A 20745-nucleotide genomic window follows, 5' to 3' on the forward strand; every position below is an offset into this window, starting at 1 on the left:
CCCTCCCTTGAACTCTGGTTTACATTTGACATTTTTCAAGGAAGGCATTTCAATCCTTATGTTAAATTATTTATACATGAAGTCCCAGATTGGGGAATGATCTCACTTCTTTTTCTCTTTTAACATTTCTTCTTTTTCCTTCAGAACCCTCCCCCCAACAAGATACAGTATCTCCTTCCAGTTCGAAGATGATAATTGGGAGCCACTCTCAGAAGGGCGTATGATCTTGAGGGACAGATTTACTCTTTCCAACCCCACTCTCTTGTCCAGCCTCTCTGACCAAGTGCTTACACATGTGAGACAGCTGCTTAGAGTGAGGAGTAAGGATCTGACCAGAAAAAAGACAGAAATTAAGACAGAAATTAACTGGGATACATAACTAAACTGTGACCTCATTAACACTATGCCTTAACCGAGTTAACTGCTGCAGAATCTCCAAGGTACAATAGGCCTGCCAAGCCAGTTTGCTTGTTGTCGCCCCCCTACTAATTAGATGAGGTAATTATTGCCGTTTAAGCTTTTCCTAGTTCATTCCCTGTACTTGAAACAACCAATTTCCTGCCACTTCCCTGTCATTCTACATCGATAACTTCCTTCAAGTACTGACTCAAAACACACCTCCTCCAGGAAGACCCTCTTGACTGAACCCATCTCGACATTATTCTGAACACATAATGCCACATAAAGTAGCATGAATCCTATATTCTCTAGTTGTTTCATGTGCATGTGGATGTTCTCCTAGGTTATAAAAATAGACACTATTACTTTTTTTTAACCTACCATTATATATATATATATATATTTTTTTCTTTTTCTTTTTTTTTGGCTGCACCTCGTGGCTTGTGGGCTCTTAGTTCCCGCCCTTGGCAGTGAAAGCACAGAGTCCCAACCACTGGACCACCAGGGAATTCCCGACACCATTACTTCTAAGTTTCTACCTCCAAACCAGTTAGTATAGGGCTGAATACAATGATGAATCCTCAGTAGACATTTGTTAGAAGAATGAAAACTGAGGCTTAAAGACAGGCAAGCATCTGCCTAGAGTTATCCAAATATGAATTCAGTAGTGAAATCCAGAAGGACTATTTGCATAAGAGGGCTTTGCCACCACTTCCGGCCTCCTCCTCCCCCACACTGTGCATCTCCCTGAGCCCTGGAAGTAACTGTGTTACCTATATCATATCCCTTTTTTCCCTCCTGGGAAATCCTCTTTCTGTGCTCTGAATAATATTAAAAATAACTCTTCTAGCCCTTCTTCCTCCTTCCAGCTGCCCAGAGAACCCGGCTGGCAAACTTCCTTGTTCACCTCCACTCAGGAGCCAGAACCAGGCACGTGACCCCAGCTCAACCCCTGACTCCAATTCCTCAGGTTACCAAAAGCTATTTCGGGTATTGGAGGCCATGTAGTCCTCTTCTCCCCACCCTCTGGGCCATATACTAGCTTAGCCCTTCCTGGAAGGTCCATCATACCCAATAGCCAAGTCAGCATATCCCAACACCCATATCCATCAGATCCCCAACTACCTTCAGTTTCTACTTCTTCAGCCTCCTCCTCATCATCATCAAATATTGTGTCTGTTCCCATGTGCTGCTCTGCTTGAGCATCCTTTTTTTTTTTTTTTTTTTTCCATAGAAAACAAAACCAATAGGGGGCTTCCCTGATGTTGCAGTGGTTAAGAATCTGCCTGCCAATGCAGCGGACACGGATGGGTTCGAGCCCTGGTACTAGAAGATCCCACATGCCACGGAGCAACTAAGCCCATGGGCCACAACTACTGAGCCTGCACTCTAGAGCCTGCGAGCCACAACTACTGAAGCCTGCGCGCCTAGAGCCCATGCTCTGCAACAAGAGAAGCCACCAAGATGAGAAGCCCGCGCACCGCAACGAAGAGTAGCCCCCGCTCTCCACAACTAGAGAAAAGCCCGCACTCAGCAATGAAGACCCAATGCAGCCAAAAATAAATAAATAAATTTATAAAAAAACACAAAAATCAAAAAACCAATAAACAGTCCTGTGTTGGAGGACTCTGACTAACAAGAAGCTTAAAATCCCTTCTGCAACATTGGACTCCTGTATGTCAAAGATGTAAGGTGAAATGAACAGCAAAGATGTGCAATTTAAACCTGATTGTGTCTACAACACAGAGAATATACCCAGTATTTTATAATAACTATAAATGAAGTATAACCTTTAAAAATGTGAATCACTGTTGTACATCTGTAACATATAATATTGTACATCAACTATATCTCAATTTAAAAAAGTTAAAAAACAAACCCCAAAAAGAGCAACCTGATTGTGATAGTGTAAACTAAGTATGGAAGTGATAAGGAGACCTAACAAACAGGAGACCTGTTAACCATGGAAGACTTCCTGGAAGAGGTAAGTTTTCAGTAAAACTGTGAATTTTATTTTCAAAATGGTAAAAATTCAAAAAATTTACAGGTATATAGTGATAGGTAATTTTTCCTCTCATTCCTTATTCCCTGTTCCCCAGTTTCTCTCTCCAAGAAAAACCACTGACACTTGTCTTGTGTATCTTTCCAGGGATCAAGATCCTGAAGGTAACGAGGGGCATAGATTGTTGACAGCAAAGGAGGGGGCTTTTATACCTCTGCCTTGACAGGGGGCCATCCCGCTGTGCTCTTTCCTAAATGTGTTCCTTTCTTAGAACGCATATATTGAGTTGCTGAGCTCTGAACAGGACCCTGAATCACCTTGTATAAACTGTACCAATTTTTCAATATCCACTTTTCTTCTCTCTTTTTCCCTTTTTGGGATGGGATGAACTCCATCCAGATCTTGCCTGACTGGCTGCTCTCTGGCCTCTCCAATGGAGGAGGGGAAACACCCCGACCATTTTCGGGGGAGAAACCCGATTGAGCCTTTTGAAGTGTAGCCACCCTACCACCTTAACCTGGCAATGGAGTAATTAGGGAATCGAAAAGCCCGCTTCTGTTGGCCTTGGAGTCTTCCTTCAACTACCAGCTAGCCTGTCCTCTCTGGGGGGTTTTTCTGCAGGTAAGAGTCCTTGTTTTTTTGTTTTGTTTTTTTTCTCCGCAGCTTGGGCACTTTTGCTCTTTGCTTTCTCCCCAGCTCTTGTCACCGCCAGTGGAGATACGCGCCTTCCCTCCCCTGGGGCTATTGCCATATATAACCCCCAGATCTCCACGCCCTGCTTCCCCAAGTCTGTGGGGGATTCTGAGGTGTGTAATCGTGGACGGGAGGCGTTAGCTCGGAGGAGGCATTTTGGGCTGGGTGAGATCTGGCTAGCCATTTGGTCCTCAGGTTGGAAGGCACCGCAGCAGGGCCAAAGCCTGAGTTGCCGCTAGGGTTTTGTGGAGAATCCCCCGGGTCGCCAGACTGGAGCGGAGAGCACGGCGCCGCTGGCCTGGGGAGCCGGGGAACCAGCGGCTGAGACTGGGGGCACCCGAGCCGCTGGGACCGCCAAGGCGGGGCGGAGGGCGCCGCGGCCTGGGGCAGCCTGCGCCGCAAGCGCCCTGCGGCCGGGCCCAGAACGGCCGCCAGGGAGCGCTGCGGGCTCCCGCTCCCGCCCCCTGGTAGGCGGGGCTGCGCTCTCCCCGCAGCCGCCGCCGCAGCCGCCGCCTGGGCCGCCCCGTGTCCCCGGTGGAGCCGCCGCCGCCGCCGCCGGGAGCTCGATGCGGACGGAGCCCGGGCCGGGCCATGGGGATCCTCAGCATCACGGACCAGGTCAGCCCTCCCGCCCTTGCTCGCTTCCTCCTTCCAGGGCCCGACGCCGCCGCCACGCGAGCCCGGGGATGTGCGGCCTAGGCTGGGCCCGAGCCCGGGGCTCCCGCCCCGCCCCACGCCGCGCTCCCCTCAACCAAGCCGGTGTCCTTGGGGGCCTGGTGACCGGCGGAGACACCGCGGAAGCCCCCTGCGGCCAGGACCACAGAGCGGAGCCCCTCCAGCGTCTCCCCCCGCCCAAACCCAGTGTCCCCCACCCCACTCCCCGGTTCCGCTCCGGCCCGCTCCCTGAAAACCGGTTCTCCCTGCAGCCGCCCCTGGTCCAGGCCATCTTTAGCCGAGATGTGGAGGAAGTGCGTTCCCTCCTCTCGCAGAAGGAGAACATCAATGTGCTGGTGAGTTGAGACCAGGGAGGATGGCGAGCCGGTAATCTGGGCCCTGGTGTTCAGGACCCCTCCCCACCAATGGGGCGGCTCCGTGTTTCCTCGGCTCGGGTGAGGCCGCAGCTCTTTCCACCCTGGGATGGGCGACTGCTCTACATTTGGGGATGGAGAGCAGGTCAGGCTTAGAGCAGAGACCAGTAGGGCTGAGGATGCCCAGAAACGGTGTTCTCTTCTGAACCATCCGTGTCTGCAGCGCCTCCACCCCTCCTGGCAGAAGGAGACTGCTTCGCGGGCCCGTGGCGCCCACCCCCTGACTCCACCCTCCCTCGGTGCTTGCTTTGACCTAGGACTGGGGTTTAGGAGGCCGCAGAACCTGTGGGAAGAGGTTGTGGGGAAAGGCCTGGAGCACGAAGACTTGGGCTTGGGTCCTGGATCGTTCACCCCTACAGCTGCTCCTCTTCTCTGCCTTCCTAGGACCAAGAGAGGCGAACCCCACTTCATGCTGCTGCCTACGTAGGCGATGTCCCCATCCTCCAGTTGCTACTGATGTCAGGTGAAAGTGGGGAGCTGGAAGGTGTGGCAGCTAGGGAGGGGACCTGAGGGAGGAGCCTTTTTGTCGTATCCAAGGATTGTCCTCTGGTGCTTGGTCCAGGCAAGCTTCCGTCTCCATCCAGATTCTCTGGCCTGATTACTGGCTTTCTTCCCCACCTGCTCTCCACCTCCCACCAAAAGAGCATATTATATCCGCACAGGTGCTAACGTCAATGCTAAGGACACACTGTGGCTGACCCCTCTTCATCGTGCTGCTGCTTCCCGAAATGAGGTACTGGCCTCCCACCTCTTTTCTCCCTTCCTAAGAGGATGACTTGGTTAAAGGTTGGAAGATAAGGGTTGGAGAGCCTTAGTCCTCTGCGCTACAAGTTGGTCTGTCCCCAGGCCCGGAGGAGACCAGGCCTTGGCCCCTCCCTCCTACCCCTAGAACTGGCTGGTAAGGGGGAGCTGAGTGTTGGTAGCTGATGTGACGTCAGGGGAGAGCTTAACACTGGGCTGGCAGACTGCAGGGGCCCTGCTGCCAGGCCTTAGTGACTCATCCCTCCCTGGGGGGCCACCGTGGAGTCTGATCCCCCTCTGGGCACTGAGATTTCTTTCCTTGTGATGGAGGGATGGGGGTAGTGATTTGTTGCATCCCTGCCCCTCAAGCAGCATGAAAGTTGACACCACGAGAGTCAAACATGCCCCATCAGTTGGGTCCCTCAACCCTGAAGAGCGGGAAGAGATGACCTTCTTCTTGGCTTGGCAGTCACTTCCCTGGCTCCAGCCACCAGGGGGAGGGACTGAGGCCAATGGGAATGGGGTGGGTGGTGAATAGGAGGGGCGTTTTAGCCTGGGTTTTGGAGAGGAGCCAGTATCTGTTTGCTTACCTAGGTAATGGAAATGATTCTGATGCATATGGAAGGGCTGAAGGGGGGTATCTGGGGAGCATTTATCTTTCCTAAAAATGGTGGGGGATTGGGATCCTCTACATGTGTGGATTTGCTTAGTAGTGGCTGTATATATGGGTGAAGATTTTCAGGGTTTGGGTTATGAACGATACCAGGTGGCTTGGGGAGGGAGATCCACGTTTTCCTCAGCAAGGGAGGGAAAATTTTAAGCTCTAAGAAGTTCCAGAAGATGGAAAGTAGGTATTGAAAGGCTAGGTATGTTGGAAAAAATGAGGAGAGACTCTGTGCTGGGGGAGTGGGGAGATGGGGTCACAGGTGCTGTGCTGACCTATTCGCCCCTCCATTTCCTGTTGGTTTACCTCCTGCTCCCCCTCTGTCTTCTCTCTTATCCCCTGCCCCTCAACAGAAGGTGCTGGGATTGCTGCTGGCACATTCAGCAGATGTGAATGCCCGGGACAAGCTGTGGCAGACACCGTTGCATGTGGCTGCCGCCAACCGGGCCACCAAGTGTGCTGAGGCTCTGGCACCATTATTGAGCAGCCTCAACGTGGCTGACAGGAGCGGGCGCAGTGCCCTGCACCACGCAGTGCATAGTGGGCATCTGGAGGTGAGGACCGCTCCAGTCCACGCCCAGCCTCGTGCCTTCTTCCTTCCCTTCCTGCTCACCTTCTCCTGCCTCCAAACCATTAGGCCTGGGGAGCAGCAGCCCAGATGATTATGTAAACACTTGGGCTCAAGCACCAAATGAATGGTTGGGTTAGATGGAAATTCTTGACTTGGACCACCTCAGGAGGGTGATAAAGCCTCTGAAGTTGCATGGAAAATGTTTGCATACATGTTTTTTTCTGAAGTGAGAGTCCGTGTCTTTCAGCACATTTAGAAGACTTCAAAAGAGTTTAAAAACCACTGAATTACCTGAAGAGACTCCCTTAAGTTTACCTCAAAACTTCCAGATCTATCTGGGATCTCCTTAGTGCCTGCTTTCTCTGTTCCCTCTAGTTCTCCAGATTGTTCTGCCCAAGAACAGAGACATTAGGCTGCCTCAGCCTTTTCAGGTGCTAAGGGCTCTGCTCTTAGGTATGTTGAAGGCATGAACCTGGCTCTAAACAGGTGTCTTTCATGTCCTGAAACAGACGGTGAACCTGCTTCTCAGTAAGGGAGCCAGCCTGAATGTCTGTGACAAAAAGGAACGGCAGCCTCTGCACTGGGCGGCTTTTCTAGGTGAGAAGAGAATCACAGGGAGAGCAGGACTTGGGATTCCTAGGGCAGGGATGGAGAGAGGGGTGCTCGGGGCCCTAGAGTTCACACTCCACCTCCTTGAGAGCATACTCTCTTTTCCCAGGGCATTTGGAGGTCCTGAAACTGCTGGTGGCACGGGGAGCAGACCTTGGCTGCAAGGACCGCAAGGGCTATGGGCTGCTCCATACAGCTGCTGCCAGTGGCCAGATTGAAGTGGTGAAGTACCTGCTACGGATGGGGGCTGAGGTCAGGGTGCTGAGCACGGGGGGGCGGCCTGGGGGTAAGGGCAGGGAGCTGGAGGTCGCAGTCTGTTAGGGAGATAGGAAAGCGCTGGGATTTTGGTGTGGTTTGGGGAGGTCGGGAAGATGTGGTGAGAGGATCTGAACAATGCTTATCTTAAGCAGTAGTGCCCCCAGTCTTTGGGTCCGGAACCTGAGGGGTCTGAGGCAGTCGTTGGATTTCTGGGATTCCCTAGGCTATCTGTGCTGGCTTCCACTTTGTTTAAACTGATGTCTCCCTTATCCCCTTACCCTCACCCCTGGAAATCCAGATTGATGAGCCCAACGCTTTTGGAAACACAGCTTTGCACATCGCCTGCTACCTGGGCCAGGATGCTGTGGCTATTGAGCTGGTGAACGCAGGAGCCAATGTCAACCAGCCAAATGACAAGGGCTTTACACCACTGCATGTGGCTGCGGTCTCCACCAATGGCGCGCTCTGCTTGGAGCTGTTGGTCAATAACGGGGCTGATGTCAACTACCAGGTACCTGAAGGGATGAGTATGAGACCAGTGGGGAGAGGGGCCTGGCTCTGGGGGTGCTGACCGTATCTTTTGCTCTGGATAACTCTATGGGGAATGGTCTGCTTGCATCCTGGGTTGATCAGTCCTTCCCAGGGGCCCAGGAAAATGTGGGCTGAGAAGATGTCCATATGATCACCCCGTCCTCAGAGACGTGTCCTTTGGAAGGGGGAACAGGGCACTCTCCGTGCTTTGCACTAGGGGAAAAAAAAATGCCATGTTTCCACAGAGCAAAGAAGGGAAAAGTCCTCTGCACATGGCTGCCATCCATGGCCGTTTCACCCGCTCCCAGATCCTCATCCAGAATGGTATGGACCTGGAAGACGTTGTGATCTCTTCTCCCCCCTCAGAGAACTCATCCCTAGAAACACCTTTTCTTCCTCATTCCACCCCCCACCCCATCTTCCAATCAGGATGGGCACCTGAAGCTCTGAGCAAGGCACCTGTGGAAATGGCCCTGCTCTGCCTGCCCAGCCCCCTCAGGCTGACAAACGAGATAACACGTGTAGAAGGCTTAGCCTGGTCCCTGGCACGTAACAAAGACTCAGAGGGTAGCTAACTAGTGCGAGTGGTCTGAAGCCAAGGGTCTGAGTGTGTGGGTGTGCGTCCCCCCTTTCAGGCAGCGAGATTGATTGTGCCGACAAATTTGGGAACACGCCACTGCACGTGGCCGCTCGCTATGGACACGAGCTGCTCATCAGCACCCTCATGACCAACGGCGCGGATACCGCCCGGTGAGTCCGGACCTCTGACCCCACTTCCAGGCTGCCTCAGATCTAGGCTGGTGGTAGGCCACAGAAAAGAGGTCTGCATCTGGTCCCTCCTTGACCCGAGGACTGAGTCCCTCCCCTTCTCCCCAGGCGTGGCATCCACGACATGTTCCCCTTGCACTTGGCTGTTCTCTTTGGATTCTCTGACTGTTGTCGTAAGCTTCTTTCCTCAGGTATGAGCTGACTGGTTCGGGGGTTGGGCAGGTGGGCAGGAGAGCAGAGGCCTTTCCCGGCTCTGCTCAGAGCCCTCAGATGGGATCTGTGGCTGTTCTGCCCCTTCAGGTCAGCTGTACAGCATTGTATCCTCACTCAGCAACGAGCACGTGCTTTCAGCTGGGTTTGACATCAATACACCTGACAACCTTGGCCGTACCTGTCTTCATGCTGCTGCTTCTGGAGGGTGAGTTTTCTTCCCTCTGTCTCAGGCCTTGAGAAGGAGGCTGGGCCGGGGTCTGGGCCCCTTCTTCTTTCCTGCCCAGAGCTCCCCACCTCACGGTGAGAGCAGTGGCAGCAGAAAGGGCTGTCCAGTTCCATCCTCCTTCAGCCCCTCCCTGGGGAGAATCCTGTGGCTTCTCCTTGAGCCCTCTTTCTCCCCTTAACCTGCATCCTCCTTCCTTTTAGGAATGTTGAATGTCTTAATTTGCTGTTGAGCAGTGGAGCTGACTTGAGGAGGAGAGACAAATTTGGAAGGTGTGTTAATGTGCAGGAGTATATATACATAAGGAATATCCGATCAGAGAGACAAGTGATGGAGGGCGGGGTGGGGAGTTGGAGACTAAGTGAGGAGAATATTACCAAGCAGCTTTTGGCTGCACATCTGGTTGCATTTGGATCTGCCCCTGATTCTTTTACCCACCTTCCTTCACTTCTCCCCAGGACCCCACTGCACTATGCAGCCGCCAATGGCAGCTACCAGTGCGCCGTCACACTGGTGACCGCTGGGGCAGGCGTCAACGAGGCCGACTGTAAAGGCTGCTCTCCCCTCCATTACGCTGCCGCCTCCGACACCTACAGGAGGTGAGGCGCCCACTTTGCTCTTCTCAGCCCCACTCTCCTCCCTGAGCGCCCCCCAGACTTCTTCACTCTCCTCCCCCAGGGCGGAGCCCCACTCATCTTCCAGCCACGATGCTGAAGAGGACGAGCCACTGAAGGAGTCCCGCAGGAAGGAGGCCTTCTTGTGAGTAGTCGAGGAGACCCCTGGGGTGCGCTTTCCCAGCAGTGTCGACTCTGGTCCTGTTATTCTCCCACCATCACCCTGCTGCTGCTTTGCACCCTGAGTTTAGTCCTGGACCAAGCACTGTGGGTACAGACAGAAGCAGGAGACATAGTTCCTTCAAGGAATGGATGGTCTTCTTGAGGGAATCAGAAAAGCTAAACACAAATTCATTTGTTTATTCCACAAGCATTAATTGAGTATTTACTTAATATGTACCAAGTAATGTGCTGGGTGGTAAGGATAAAAGATGAATTACCCCAAATTTCTGTATGTATACATACATACATACATACATAACATCTAGTGTAAGATGTTAATAATAGGGGAAACTGGGTGAGGAATATATGGAAACTCTGTATTATCCTCACAATTTTTCTGTATGTCTAATAAGACTGTTATAAATAAAGGGTTTATTTATTTATTTATTTATTTATTTATTTATTTTTGCGGTACGTGGGCCTCTCACTGCTGTGGCCTCTCCTGTTGCGGAGCACAGGCTCCAGACATGCAGGCTCAGCGGCCATGGCTCACGGGCCCAGCCGCTCCGCGGCATGTGGGATGTTCCCGGACCGGGGCATGAACCCGTGTCCCCTGCATCAGCAGGTGGACCCTCAACCACTGTGCCACCAGGGAAGCCCAAGGGTTTATTTTTTTTTTAAAAAGATATTTAAAATCCAAGAGGCTCAACTCTGTGACCTTTGGCCAGTAACTTAACCTCTCTGTGCCTCAGTTTCCTCAACCATAGTAGGATAATAATAGCTATCTCAAAGGATCAGTATGAAGATTAAGTGATTTAATACACATGAAATGCTTAGAATAGTGTTTGACACGTTGTAAGTGTTAAATGCTGTATTAATATTTCTACTAGTACAACTACTACTGAGCTGTAAGAGTGGTGCCGGGGAATAGAGGGGAGGAGGCACCTAACTGGGAAGTTTGGGGAAGGCCTCCCAGAGAAGAGGATTCTGGGAGCGAGTATGAGATGAGTAGGCCTTTTCAGGTGGGCTGGGAGGAGAAGGCAGGGGTCAGTATGCCTGGAGGTGGGGTGAGAGTGTGTCGATCACAGGTTGGTAACTGATAACTGTGCTCCAGGTTCTCTAGGAGAGCATTCAAAGGATAGAGGAGGGCGTTCAAGCAAGAGTGGTTCAGGGCAGGCCTGGAGGTGGTAGGTCTGAGTCTGGGCTTGAATGGGCAGGAGTTAGCCTACCAAGAGTGGGGGATGGGTGTTGGCCAGCTAGGTCTGGAGGGGCTCCCTTGCCCTCTCCTCTGCTCTTCCCAAACTGTGCCCTCCCTGGCTGGGCCTGTCCCCTCCTCACAGTCTACTCCTGTCCCCCAGCTGTTTGGAATTCTTACTGGATAACGGTGCAGACCCCTCCCTGCGGGACAGGCAGGGCTACACAGCCGTGCACTATGCAGCCGCCTATGGCAATAGACAGAACCTTGAACTGGTACGTGTGGGACCTGGCCTGGGGGAGAGGAGCAGGGCAGGGCACAGCACACAGTCTACTTTTGTATCTGTGGATTCTCAAACCAAGGGGTGGTTGAATCAAATGTGGTCTCTAGATCCAGGGGCTTTGGGGGTTGCTGTGGGTGGGGTCAAGGGGTAATATCTTGGGAATACCAGAACCTCAGCACCTACTATTCTGTCCATTGCAGCTCTTAGAAATGTCCTTTAACTGCCTGGAGGATGTAGAGAGCACCATTCCAGTCAGCCCTTTGCACTTAGCTGTGAGTCCCAGGTCTTTTCCTCTTGCCTTCCTTGTCCCTACCTGCCCCAGGCTGGCACACAGGTATAAGCACGTGTGAATCCGTCCTTGCTTCTGCCTTCTTGTGGGGATGTCGCAAGCAGGCAGTGGTCTGGAGAGGGGCCCAAGGAGCTCACGGGGAGGCCTGTTGCCTGGAGTCTTCCTGTGGGCCCCAAGAACAGAGTGGGGACAGTGTCCCGAGCTGTATCCATTGGTTGCCTGCACCCCTCCAGGCCTACAACGGTCACTGTGAAGCCCTGAAGACACTGGCTGAGACGCTGGTGAATCTGGATGTAAGGGACCACAAGGGCCGGACCGCGCTCTTCCTGGCCACTGAGCGAGGCTCCACTGAGTGTGTGGAGGTGCTAACAGCCCATGGCGCCTCTGCCCTCATCAAGGAGCGCAAGCGCAAGTGGACACCCCTGCACGCTGCTGGTGGGTGCACCCTTTGAGCTGCTCCCTCCCCTTGCCACGCCGCGCCTCCTCCAAGACTGGTCCCCAGATCCCTCCTGAACCCTGAGGGGACTGGGGTTGGGATGGAGTAGGACGAGGAGGATGGAAACTGCAAGTCCTGACTCATAGCCTCCTATCCCCCAAGATTTCTCCCTGCCCCAGGTCTTCCCATAACCTCCACCCTTCACCTGGCCTTCTTGCCCCGACCATGCCCTGACACAGACCCCCTTTTCTTCTAGCTGCCTCTGGCCACACTGATTCCCTGCACTTGCTGATCGACAGTGGGGAAAGAGCTGACATCACGGATGTCATGGATGCCTATGGACAGTGAGTGTTGGCCAGGGGTGGGGTGGGGTTCCCATCCCTGCCAGGCCCTCACCCTTTTCTTGCCCCCTCTGTAGAACCCCACTGATGCTGGCCATCATGAATGGCCATGTGGACTGTGTACATCTGCTGCTAGAGAAAGGATCCACAGCTGATGCTGCTGACCTCCGGGGCCGCACTGCCCTCCACCGTGGGGTGAGTGAGCTCCTGGGTAGGGTCGCTCACAGAAGGGCCTGGACATGGGAGCACAACAGTAGGACATCAGATTGTCTAGCACGTGGACCAGGATCTTGTGCCCAGGGTCTTAGTGGGCCTTACTGTATTTGCTCCAGGATGAGTATCTGACGTCCGCAGCTGATCTCCCTGATTACCTTGCTCTGTAATCACATACAGCCACCTGCTCACCACCCACACTCTGCCCCAGGGTACCCAGCTGGCCCTGTCCTGTTGGATAATGATGCCACGACCTGGTCCTTCTCCACCATCACCTGTCTTAAAGCTGCCTCCTCCTCATCCCACGGGATTCTTTGACTCAATGTCCCACTATAGAAGGCCAGGATTAACTCACCATCCTGATTGTCAGTTGGCATAGAGTCAGGGAAGGAGATGCTCATCCCTAACACTTAGAATCATTGTTGTAAAGACGAGGATTGGAGCCCTGGAATTGGCTCCTACTCCTGGGCCAGCCCCAGTGACTGGCCATTGGAAAGGGAGTTTCAGCTACACCCCCATGTCACCCACAGGCAGTGACTGGCTGTGAGGACTGCCTGGCTGCCCTGCTGGACCACGATGCGTTTGTGCTGTGCCGAGACTTCAAGGGCCGCACACCCATTCATCTGGCCTCAGCCTGTGGCCACACTGCAGTACTGCGGACCCTGCTGCAGGCTGCCCTTTCCACAGACCCCCTGGATACCGGGGTGGATTACAGCGGATACTCGCCCATGCACTGGGCCTCCTACACTGGTGTGGCTCTGGGGCCTTTGTAGGCACAGCTATGTGTGTGGGGTGTAGGGGAGGGCAGACAAGGACTAGTGGGTTGAGGGAGGGACCTGGGTTGCTCTGCATCTGGAAGTAGAATGGAGTGTTGAGAGATGGGACAGGACAGATGGAGGGGACCTTGTTGTCATTTCTCTCCATCACCACTCTTCCTTCCTCATACCCAGGACATGAAGATTGTCTGGAGTTGTTACTTGAACACAGCCCGTTTTCATACCTGGAAGGAAACCCCTTCACTCCTTTGCACTGTGCAGTGTAAGTCCCTTCCTACACCACAGCCCCACTCAGGGGTCTGTCACCTGGGCTTAGGACAGGCAGTCTATTTCCCCTGCCCCTCTTGCTGACCCTTCCTCTTCCCCCAGAATTAATAACCAGGACAGCACCACAGAGATGCTGCTGGGAGCTCTGGGTGCCAAGATTGTGAACAGCCGAGATGCCAAAGGACGGTGAGTGGCGGGAGGCTTGGGGAGAAGCCTCTGTTGCCTCTGGCTTCCTCTTGCTGCTCAGGAGAAAGGGCCTTCCCTGTTTCACTCTGCCCTGACCCCCTCCCCACAGGACCCCTCTTCACGCCGCTGCCTTCGCGGACAACGTCTCTGGGCTCCGGATGCTGCTGCAGCATCAAGCCGAGGTGAACGCCACTGACCACACTGGCCGCACTGCGCTCATGACGGCGGCTGAGAATGGGCAGACCGCTGCTGTGGGTGTGTAGGGGCCGCGTGTGGAAGGGAGGTGCTCCCCTGGGTTTTCGCAAGATGGGTCAGCCCTGCCTGTGGGGTTTAGGAGGCAGGAGGCATGTCTTTGGATGTTTCACCCTCTGCAGATGGGGTGCAAAGGGTATGCAGATAGGAGGGTGCAGAGCCAGGCCAGCACGGCTCTGGAAGGGAGCGCCAGCCCCCTCTGTCTCCTTTCTCTTGTAGAATTTCTGCTGTATCGAGGGAAGGCAGACCTTACTGTGCTGGATGAGAACAAGAACACTGCCCTCCACTTGGCCTGTAGCAAGGTACCGCCGGCAGTGCAGCTGGGGCTGTGTAAGGGGCAGGGCCTGATGAAGGGGCTGGGCCTGGTGATTGGAGAGAGGGCCCAGTAGAAGTCAGGATTGTCCAGACTGTCTGACTGGTGGGATAGCTTTCTGTCCTCCTGCTACCCACTCAGCTCCTATTGTCATGCTTCCACTTCACAAGTCTTCACTCTCTGTCCCTCTCCCTCAGGGCCACGAGAAATGTGCCCTCATGATCCTGGCAGAAACCCAAGACCTTGGCCTTATCAATGCTACCAACAGTGCGCTGCAGATGTGAGTGCCCTGGGGAGGGGGCTCTTGGCTGGGGGGCAGGGGGTGGGAGAGGTGGGTGAGGAAGTTGCGGCCCATGTTCCAGGGGCCCTCTGGAACTCACAGTGTTTGCTCGGCAGCACTGCGACTCTGGCTGAGGGTGGAAGTGCAGCTTGCCATTGCCCTGACTTCATGCTCCTTCTTCCTTTCTTCCAAGGCCCCTACACATTGCCGCCCGGAATGGTCTAGCTTCTGTGGTGCAGGCCCTGCTGAGTCGTGGGGCCACAGTGCTGGCTGTGGATGAAGAAGGTGGGTGGGGTCCAGAGCCCCCTGCCCCTCCGGGCTTTGGGATCAGGGATGTTCGTTCTTCCGGAGGTGACTTCTTAAGCTTGCTGGTTAATAAACTGGATTTTCTTCCCAAGGGAACTCTTCAGAGCAGGGACCCAACACCGATAAGCTAGAGTCTCTGAGGGGAGTCTGACGGAACTAGGTGGAGCCAGCAGGGTCCTCAGGAAGACCTCCTGCACACCTCAGCCTCCCAGCCTCCTGCCCCCCAGGCTGGCTCTGCTCTTTACCTCACACTGGGACAGTCTGCCTGTTAGCCTCCCTGGGCCTTTAAAGCCCTTGAGTTCTGACCATGCTGGGTGCTTGCCTGCCTTGGCTCCCCTCCACAGATAAGAGAGCTCAGGGCCCAGGGGCAGGTGGATGGGGAGCCAGGGGTACAGGACCCTGGGGCTCAGTTCTCCCCTTTGCTCTGCAGGTCACACCCCGGCATTGGCCTGCGCCCCCAACAAAGATGTGGCAGACTGCCTGGCCTTGATCCTTTCCACCATGAAGCCTTTCCCACCCAAGGACGCTGTCAGTCCTTTCAGCTTCAGCCTGCTCAAGAACTGCGGCATCGCAGCAGCCAAGACGGTGGGTGGCTGCGGTGCCCTGCCCCACGGAGCCTCCTGCCCCTACAGCCAGGAGCGGCATGGCGCCATTGGGTTAGATGGTTGCTACTCCGAGTAGCCCCCTCCCATGTCCCTCCCCCTGCCGGTGGCTTGATATCTTATTCTATTTATTTAGAAAAAGTCTATACATTTAGGGCACTTTAAAGGAGAACACGACTGGGTTGGGGGGCGGAGGGGGGAAAAAGCACTGGGGAGCAGCTGCTCACCCCTTTGCCACACTATCCTGGCCTGGCAGGGGTCTGGGACCAACAGGGAGCACCCCAGGCCCTTGGTACCCCCAGGGCAACCCCTTCTGCCAAGTGTCCCAAAATGATCGCTCGATGCCTGGCTCCCCCTCTCTTTTATCCCCTCTCTCCGTTCTCCCTTTCTGCTGCCAGCTGCCCCCACTCTTCCCGTTGACTCTCCTCTCTGTCCCCTTCCCCATGCTCCTGCCAGGCATATCCCCAACTCTTCTTCCATACCCATCACTGCCTCCCTGCTTGGCCGGCCCCTCCGTCCCCCCTCCATCCCCGCAGCAGTGAGAAGCCTTAATTTCTGGTACTGTGTGAGCACTCTGGGGGTGTCCCCCTCCCCCTTCAGGGGCAGCTAGCGGACGAGGGGGGAGGGTATTTAGCACTGGGGCCTGGAGCTTTTCCCCCACTTCTGTATCCCATCACCCCTAAAGTTCAAATGCAAAACACTTGAAGCAGCAACTACTGTACCTGGGCCCCAGTCCTGCACGCTCCCTGGCTCCTCATATGCAAATCAAGGGCTGGTTCTGCCCCCACAGCCTGCCCCGCCCTGCTTCCCTCCCCCTCCTGGCCTGGCCCCCTGACCACGCACTTTAACCTTGCTTCTTTCTTTTAACTTCTTTCCGGAGGGCAGAGCCTGTGGCCATTCCCTCTCTGGCTCTCCTCTCCCTTAACTTTGAGGCTTGTCATGAATTTTTAAGTAAGCATTTTATCCTTTAGGGGAAGAAACAAATTAATTTCCTGCCCATTTCAAAACCACAGCCCTAGTATGTCCTCTGTGTTTCAGGCATGTGTTTGCATGTGTGTGGAGGGAGGGACTGTGTTCTTCCTCCTGTGCCCCCCAATCCCACAGTCCTCTGTGCCCCGCGTCTGCTGCCACCTTCTGTTATGTCCAAGAGTACCCACTGCCCCCAGTCACTCCTGATCTGAAGCCAAAGAGGGAGGGGCAGGGCAGACTAGGGACCGTGGCTACTCGGGGACTTAGGCTTCCCCTCCGGTGTGAGGATGAAGTTCTGATCTAGGGAGCGACAAGTAGATACTGAGGCTTGGTTCCTGCCTTCCCAGCAGCAGGGAGAGAAGGGATTGAGCTAAGGGCTGCACTGAGAAGATTCCGAGAAGTCGTACCCCAAAAGCCAAACTGGGCTGGAGTGAGGAGGGGGCAGTTTTCTCTCTAAATGTAGCATTGAATTTGGCCCTGGTCCCTTCAGATGCCCTGTCCATCCATCTCCTAGCTAAGCCTCCTGGACAGTTGGACCCACTCCCTCAGCCCAGTGTTCCCTTCCTCACACTCAATACCTCAGCCAGGGGCCAAGACACAGAACTTGAATAGAGGTCATGCTCCCTCCACGCCCCCAGCCCCCCACCCCCCAGTGCATCCTTGCCCAGTTTGGCTGCCATCAGTATTGTCCCCTGAGAACTGGACAGGCTTCATTTACACAGTACAGGGCCTCCCCCTTGGGGGTCCCTCGGTCTCCTTCCCCAACCCGTGCTTGCTTTATTCATGCTCTTACCCCCTTTTCAGTTGTGTCCGCTGCACGTCTTGCCACCCTTGCCAAGGGTGGGCTGAGGGGAGAGGGGCATCCCAGGGACTTCTCCCTCCCTAACAGATACCCTTAACCATACCTCATGCTGGTTTCCTGAAGCCTGGGGTGTTTGTCTAAGTCCTTATTCTTTTTGTCATGGTCCCATTTTTATCCCTTCCCTCTCTGTGTCTTGCTTCTCCCAACGCTCAGTTCCTAAACCATTTCAAAGCTTCCAGATGACCATTATTGATGAGAAGGATTGTGCAGCTTTTAGTTTTTATTTTTGTTTTCAAAGCCAAAGGGCCTTGCAGCGCCCCTCTCGCCCACCTCCCTTCGCACCCTGCCCTCCCCTGTACGACAATCAATGTGACCTCTCTTAAGGGCTGCAGCCCCCCACCTCCAGTCCTGCTGGTTCTGCAGAGCTTGCCCCTAACTTCAGTTGTCTCTCATAAAATCTTCCTGTTCCACCCCCTCCCTCTCATTTTGGTGCTGGGAATTAGGTGGCGGGGGGCAGGGGGAGCAGGGAGACGTGTCCTCCAGAGAAAACTCTTGGGGTTTCAGTCGTGTTCTCCTTTATCAATGTTCGGTGATGACAGGAAGAATCTGAATATTTTGTCAGGAGCCCCATCGTTTTGCTAGATGAGATTTCTGGTGGCTGCCCATCCCCTGCGGCGCCTTCAGCACACCGTCAGCAGTGCTGGGGCAGGTTGCAGGGAGTTCTCTGTCCCTCCTCATGTGGCTGTGAGGAGGCCGGCAGGACGAGCAGCCTCCTCTCCTTATGCCAAAGGAAACCCCACACCCCACCCTGGGCTCCCCAGCCCCTAGTGTTTTTTTGAAGCATTTTGACCATTCTCATGGCCACTGCATATTTATTTTAATGTTAAGTTGTTGTTGTTGTTGTTTTTAAAAAGACCTCTTTGACTTAAACGGGTGTGGAGAAGTAAAGCAGGCAGAATGCCCCCGAATCTTAAGGGGGTACGGTGGGGAGGAATCATCTCCTTCCCTTCGCCCTCCCTCTCCCCCTCCCCCTCTCCCCACTGCAGCTCTAAAGCACTTGCTTCAAGTAATAAGCACTTTTGAGAAAAGGCCTATTTTAAGTGAGGACCCTGGGAGCAGCCCCAGGTCCCAGCAAAGGAGACGGAGCGAGGGCTACATAGGAGACAGGGAAACCGATGTGTGAATCAGAGGGCGAGAGGAAAAAGAGCCCGTGTTTAGTTTCTGATTTTGGGGGAGATGTTTCTGCTTGGCCGGTGGCTTTGGTAGGGTTGTGTACTATCCTTCAGAAAGACAAATGGCACAAACTGTGGGTCCCAGCACGGACCAGCAGGCCCGGGTCACTGCCACTGTCCAGCGGAGACTGACGGGCCACCTCCCCACCCCGCGGCCCCCTGAGCCATAGGACTGCTGAGAACCACTGAATGTACAGCCCAGGTTGGGGTAGGGAGCAGCCCCTGGGGGAGGGGGCTTCTCCTTTTGTTTGGTGCTGTGGGGGTGGGAGAGGTGAGACTGAGGGACTGCCACCCACCTAGACATGTGTTCCTTGGGGTGGAGGGGCTGAGGAGGGCCTACCTCCCTCTCCGTCCCCAGCCGTGGCCCCTCTTCCTTCCTCATCCCTATCCGTTTTGACTGTAAGTCCAGCTCACCTTTGCCTTCAATATGTAACCAAAGGAAAACTCAATACTGTTTCCACCGCTGTCTGCCCACCCAAGCACCTTCCGACTCCCTGGACCTAGAAGGGGAGAGGAGGCGGGGCTGGGCCGGGGGTCGTGGGGCCCGAGCGAACGGTTCTGCAGCTGTGTGCCCCCAAAACCTCCTCTGGGGTCTTGGAGGGCATCCTGGGAGGGGGCGTGGGGGCCAGGCAGGAGGGGCTGGGAGCAGGCGTGCTCGGGACCTTGTGCACATGAGTGTGACTTTGTCCGAGTGACGCTGCTGACTGCCCCGGGGGGGGCCCCTTCCTCCTTCCCTCTCTGCCATTTCTCACCTCTCCCCACACCCAGCATTCATTCCCCACCTCCCTTTCCTGCCGCAAAGGAAAATAGCCTTACAGACCCTAGCCCAGAACCCCTCCTCCTGGGGCACTCCAGTATGGGGCCCCAGCCCACCTAGTCTGAACCCCACCTTTTAAGAGGGAGGGATGAGGAGCAAAGCAGCCCCTTCCCCTCTAACCATGGTGGCTCCAGCCCTCCTCGGCCTTGACCCAGATTGGGCAAGGGCTGAGGTGAGGAATCTTTGAGGACCAAGCCCAGTGGTCTGGGAAGAGAGAGGTAGAGAGGGAAGGGTCTGACTTGGGGACCCCCTCCTCCCGACCCAACCCCTAGAGAAGCGACCAAATCCCAGAGATGGGAGGAAGCTGGGGTGGGGAGGGTCTGCTCCATGAATTACTTGAAGGTACTGACTCCGAGGCTGCTGTTGCCCACTTAGGTGTGAGGGGGACACTGTCACTGCGTTTGGGAGGGCAGAGGGTGGTGGTGACGAGAGGGTCCACCCTTGGCCCTCGCTCACCCCTGCTAGGCCGTTTCCCTGGGGAGCCTAGCCTGGCCCTCCTGCCTCCATCCCTCACTCTGGGCACCCTCTCCAATTGCACTAAAGTAGCTGTGTGCCAGTCTTACCCCACGCCAGGGTGGGGTCTCTGCTTCCAGTCCTTTCTCCCCACTGCCTCTGCTCCCATCCCGGACAATCTCCTTGTTCCCCTGTATTCCTGGATAGCTCAGCTTTGTGTGTGTGTGTTTGGGGGGTGGGGGTGGGTTCTGGCTGGAGTGGGTTTGGTAGGGGTTTGGGAAGGGCTGGGGGAAAGATGGCGGATGAAAGTCTCCTACCCCCTTCTTCCACTCCAAGCCACAGAAGCCTGGGAGGGAGGGTGCCTACTCTCGCTGCCGTGTGTCTTGCAGATGTGCCAAAACGGGGGTGGGTGGGAGGGGAGGGTGCCTGGCAGAGCAACCCCCAGGGTGGCTCTCTCAAAGCAATACAGTTCCTCCTGCCTGGGGGACGGCAAGACAGGGGAGAGGGTTGGGTTGGGGACCTGGGGGTTCCCTGTGTACAGCTGTGTATATTCAGGGGTGTTCTCTGTCTGGTACCCGCTGTGGGCGTCTACGTGTGTGTGAACCTCCCCTTCCCTGTGCCCTGCATGACCTGTGATGCTGCAGACACCACCATCCTGTGTGCAAGGGTGCGTTGGGGGCACTGAGGGGCATGTCCCATGTCCTGTTGCTCCCTCCACCCTGTGACCCATGTACTCGGTTGTAGGAAGTAAAGAGAACTGAGCACAATTCACTGGATTCTAGTGGAATCTTTCTCTAAGCAATGTTCCCTTTCCTGCCCTTCTCCCTGCCCTGGACTCACCTGTGGTGCTAGCGTTGGGGTCGGGGTGTGTTTCATGCTGGTGGGCAGCAATAAAGGGCAGACCTGCCCAGATGCCTGTATCCCCAGGGTGCTGAGGGCAGCAGGAAAAAGTGGGGACCTTGGTGCATTTGCCTCACCCCTCCCCTTCCTCTCTGGGCTAAAGCACAATGCTCTCCCTGCAGATGGATGCATCCTGCACCCTCCAGGCCCCTCCTCCCCATACCTGCTTTGAGCCCTCCTCCTGCCACATCCTGGTTTTCTATGCTGTTTTGGTGCAAGTACAACTGTCGTAGTCATGGCTTTGGGATGGGTTCTGTTTATTAAAATCCTGTTGCTCCTACTGGCCCTGTGTCCCGC

At 54.8% G+C, this 20745-nt stretch overlaps 1 protein-coding gene across 3 annotated transcripts; it reads left to right on the forward strand.

The window, feature by feature from the left end:
• The first annotated feature begins 3595 nt into the window (after nt 1–3595).
• ANKRD52 (ankyrin repeat domain 52) lies at nt 3596–20731 on the forward strand. 3 transcript variants are annotated; one of them, XM_081248217.1, is made up of 29 exons: nt 3596–3712; nt 4021–4104; nt 4567–4645; nt 4845–4915; nt 5941–6141; nt 6668–6755; nt 6877–7019; nt 7324–7536; nt 7802–7880; nt 8192–8306; nt 8433–8515; nt 8625–8742; nt 8964–9032; nt 9219–9359; nt 9439–9519; nt 10895–11006; nt 11215–11286; nt 11537–11738; nt 11996–12083; nt 12158–12275; nt 12824–13043; nt 13244–13331; nt 13439–13522; nt 13632–13777; nt 13994–14076; nt 14285–14367; nt 14561–14652; nt 15104–15258; nt 20571–20731. In XM_081248217.1, the coding sequence occupies exons 1-29, from the start codon at nt 3686–3688 to the stop codon at nt 20679–20681; spliced, it is 3246 nt and encodes a 1081-aa protein (XP_081104343.1). In that variant the 5' UTR covers nt 3596–3685; the 3' UTR covers nt 20682–20731. The 3 variants fall into 3 exon arrangements, with proteins under 3 accessions (XP_081104343.1, XP_081104345.1, XP_081104344.1); XM_081248219.1 differs by lacking the exon at nt 11215–11286; XM_081248218.1 differs by lacking the exon at nt 20571–20731 and having other exon boundaries at nt 15104–18985.
• The last annotated feature ends 14 nt before the right edge of the window (nt 20732–20745 follow it).

The sequence above is a fragment of the Mesoplodon bidens genome, assembly GCF_964165515.1.
Source record: "Mesoplodon bidens genome assembly, chromosome: 11".
In the NCBI taxonomy this organism is placed as follows: Eukaryota; Metazoa; Chordata; class Mammalia; order Artiodactyla; family Ziphiidae; genus Mesoplodon; species Mesoplodon bidens.

Coding starts and splice junctions, on each gene's coding strand:
- ANKRD52 (XM_081248217.1), top strand. CDS start 3,686: ATGGGGATCCTCAGCATCACGGACCAG. Junction 3,713..4,020: donor TCCTCAGCATCACGGACCAG/GTCAGCCCTCCC, acceptor TTCTCCCTGCAG/CCGCCCCTGGTCCAGGCCAT. Junction 13,332..13,438: donor ACTCCTTTGCACTGTGCAGT/GTAAGTCCCTTC, acceptor CTCTTCCCCCAG/AATTAATAACCAGGACAGCA.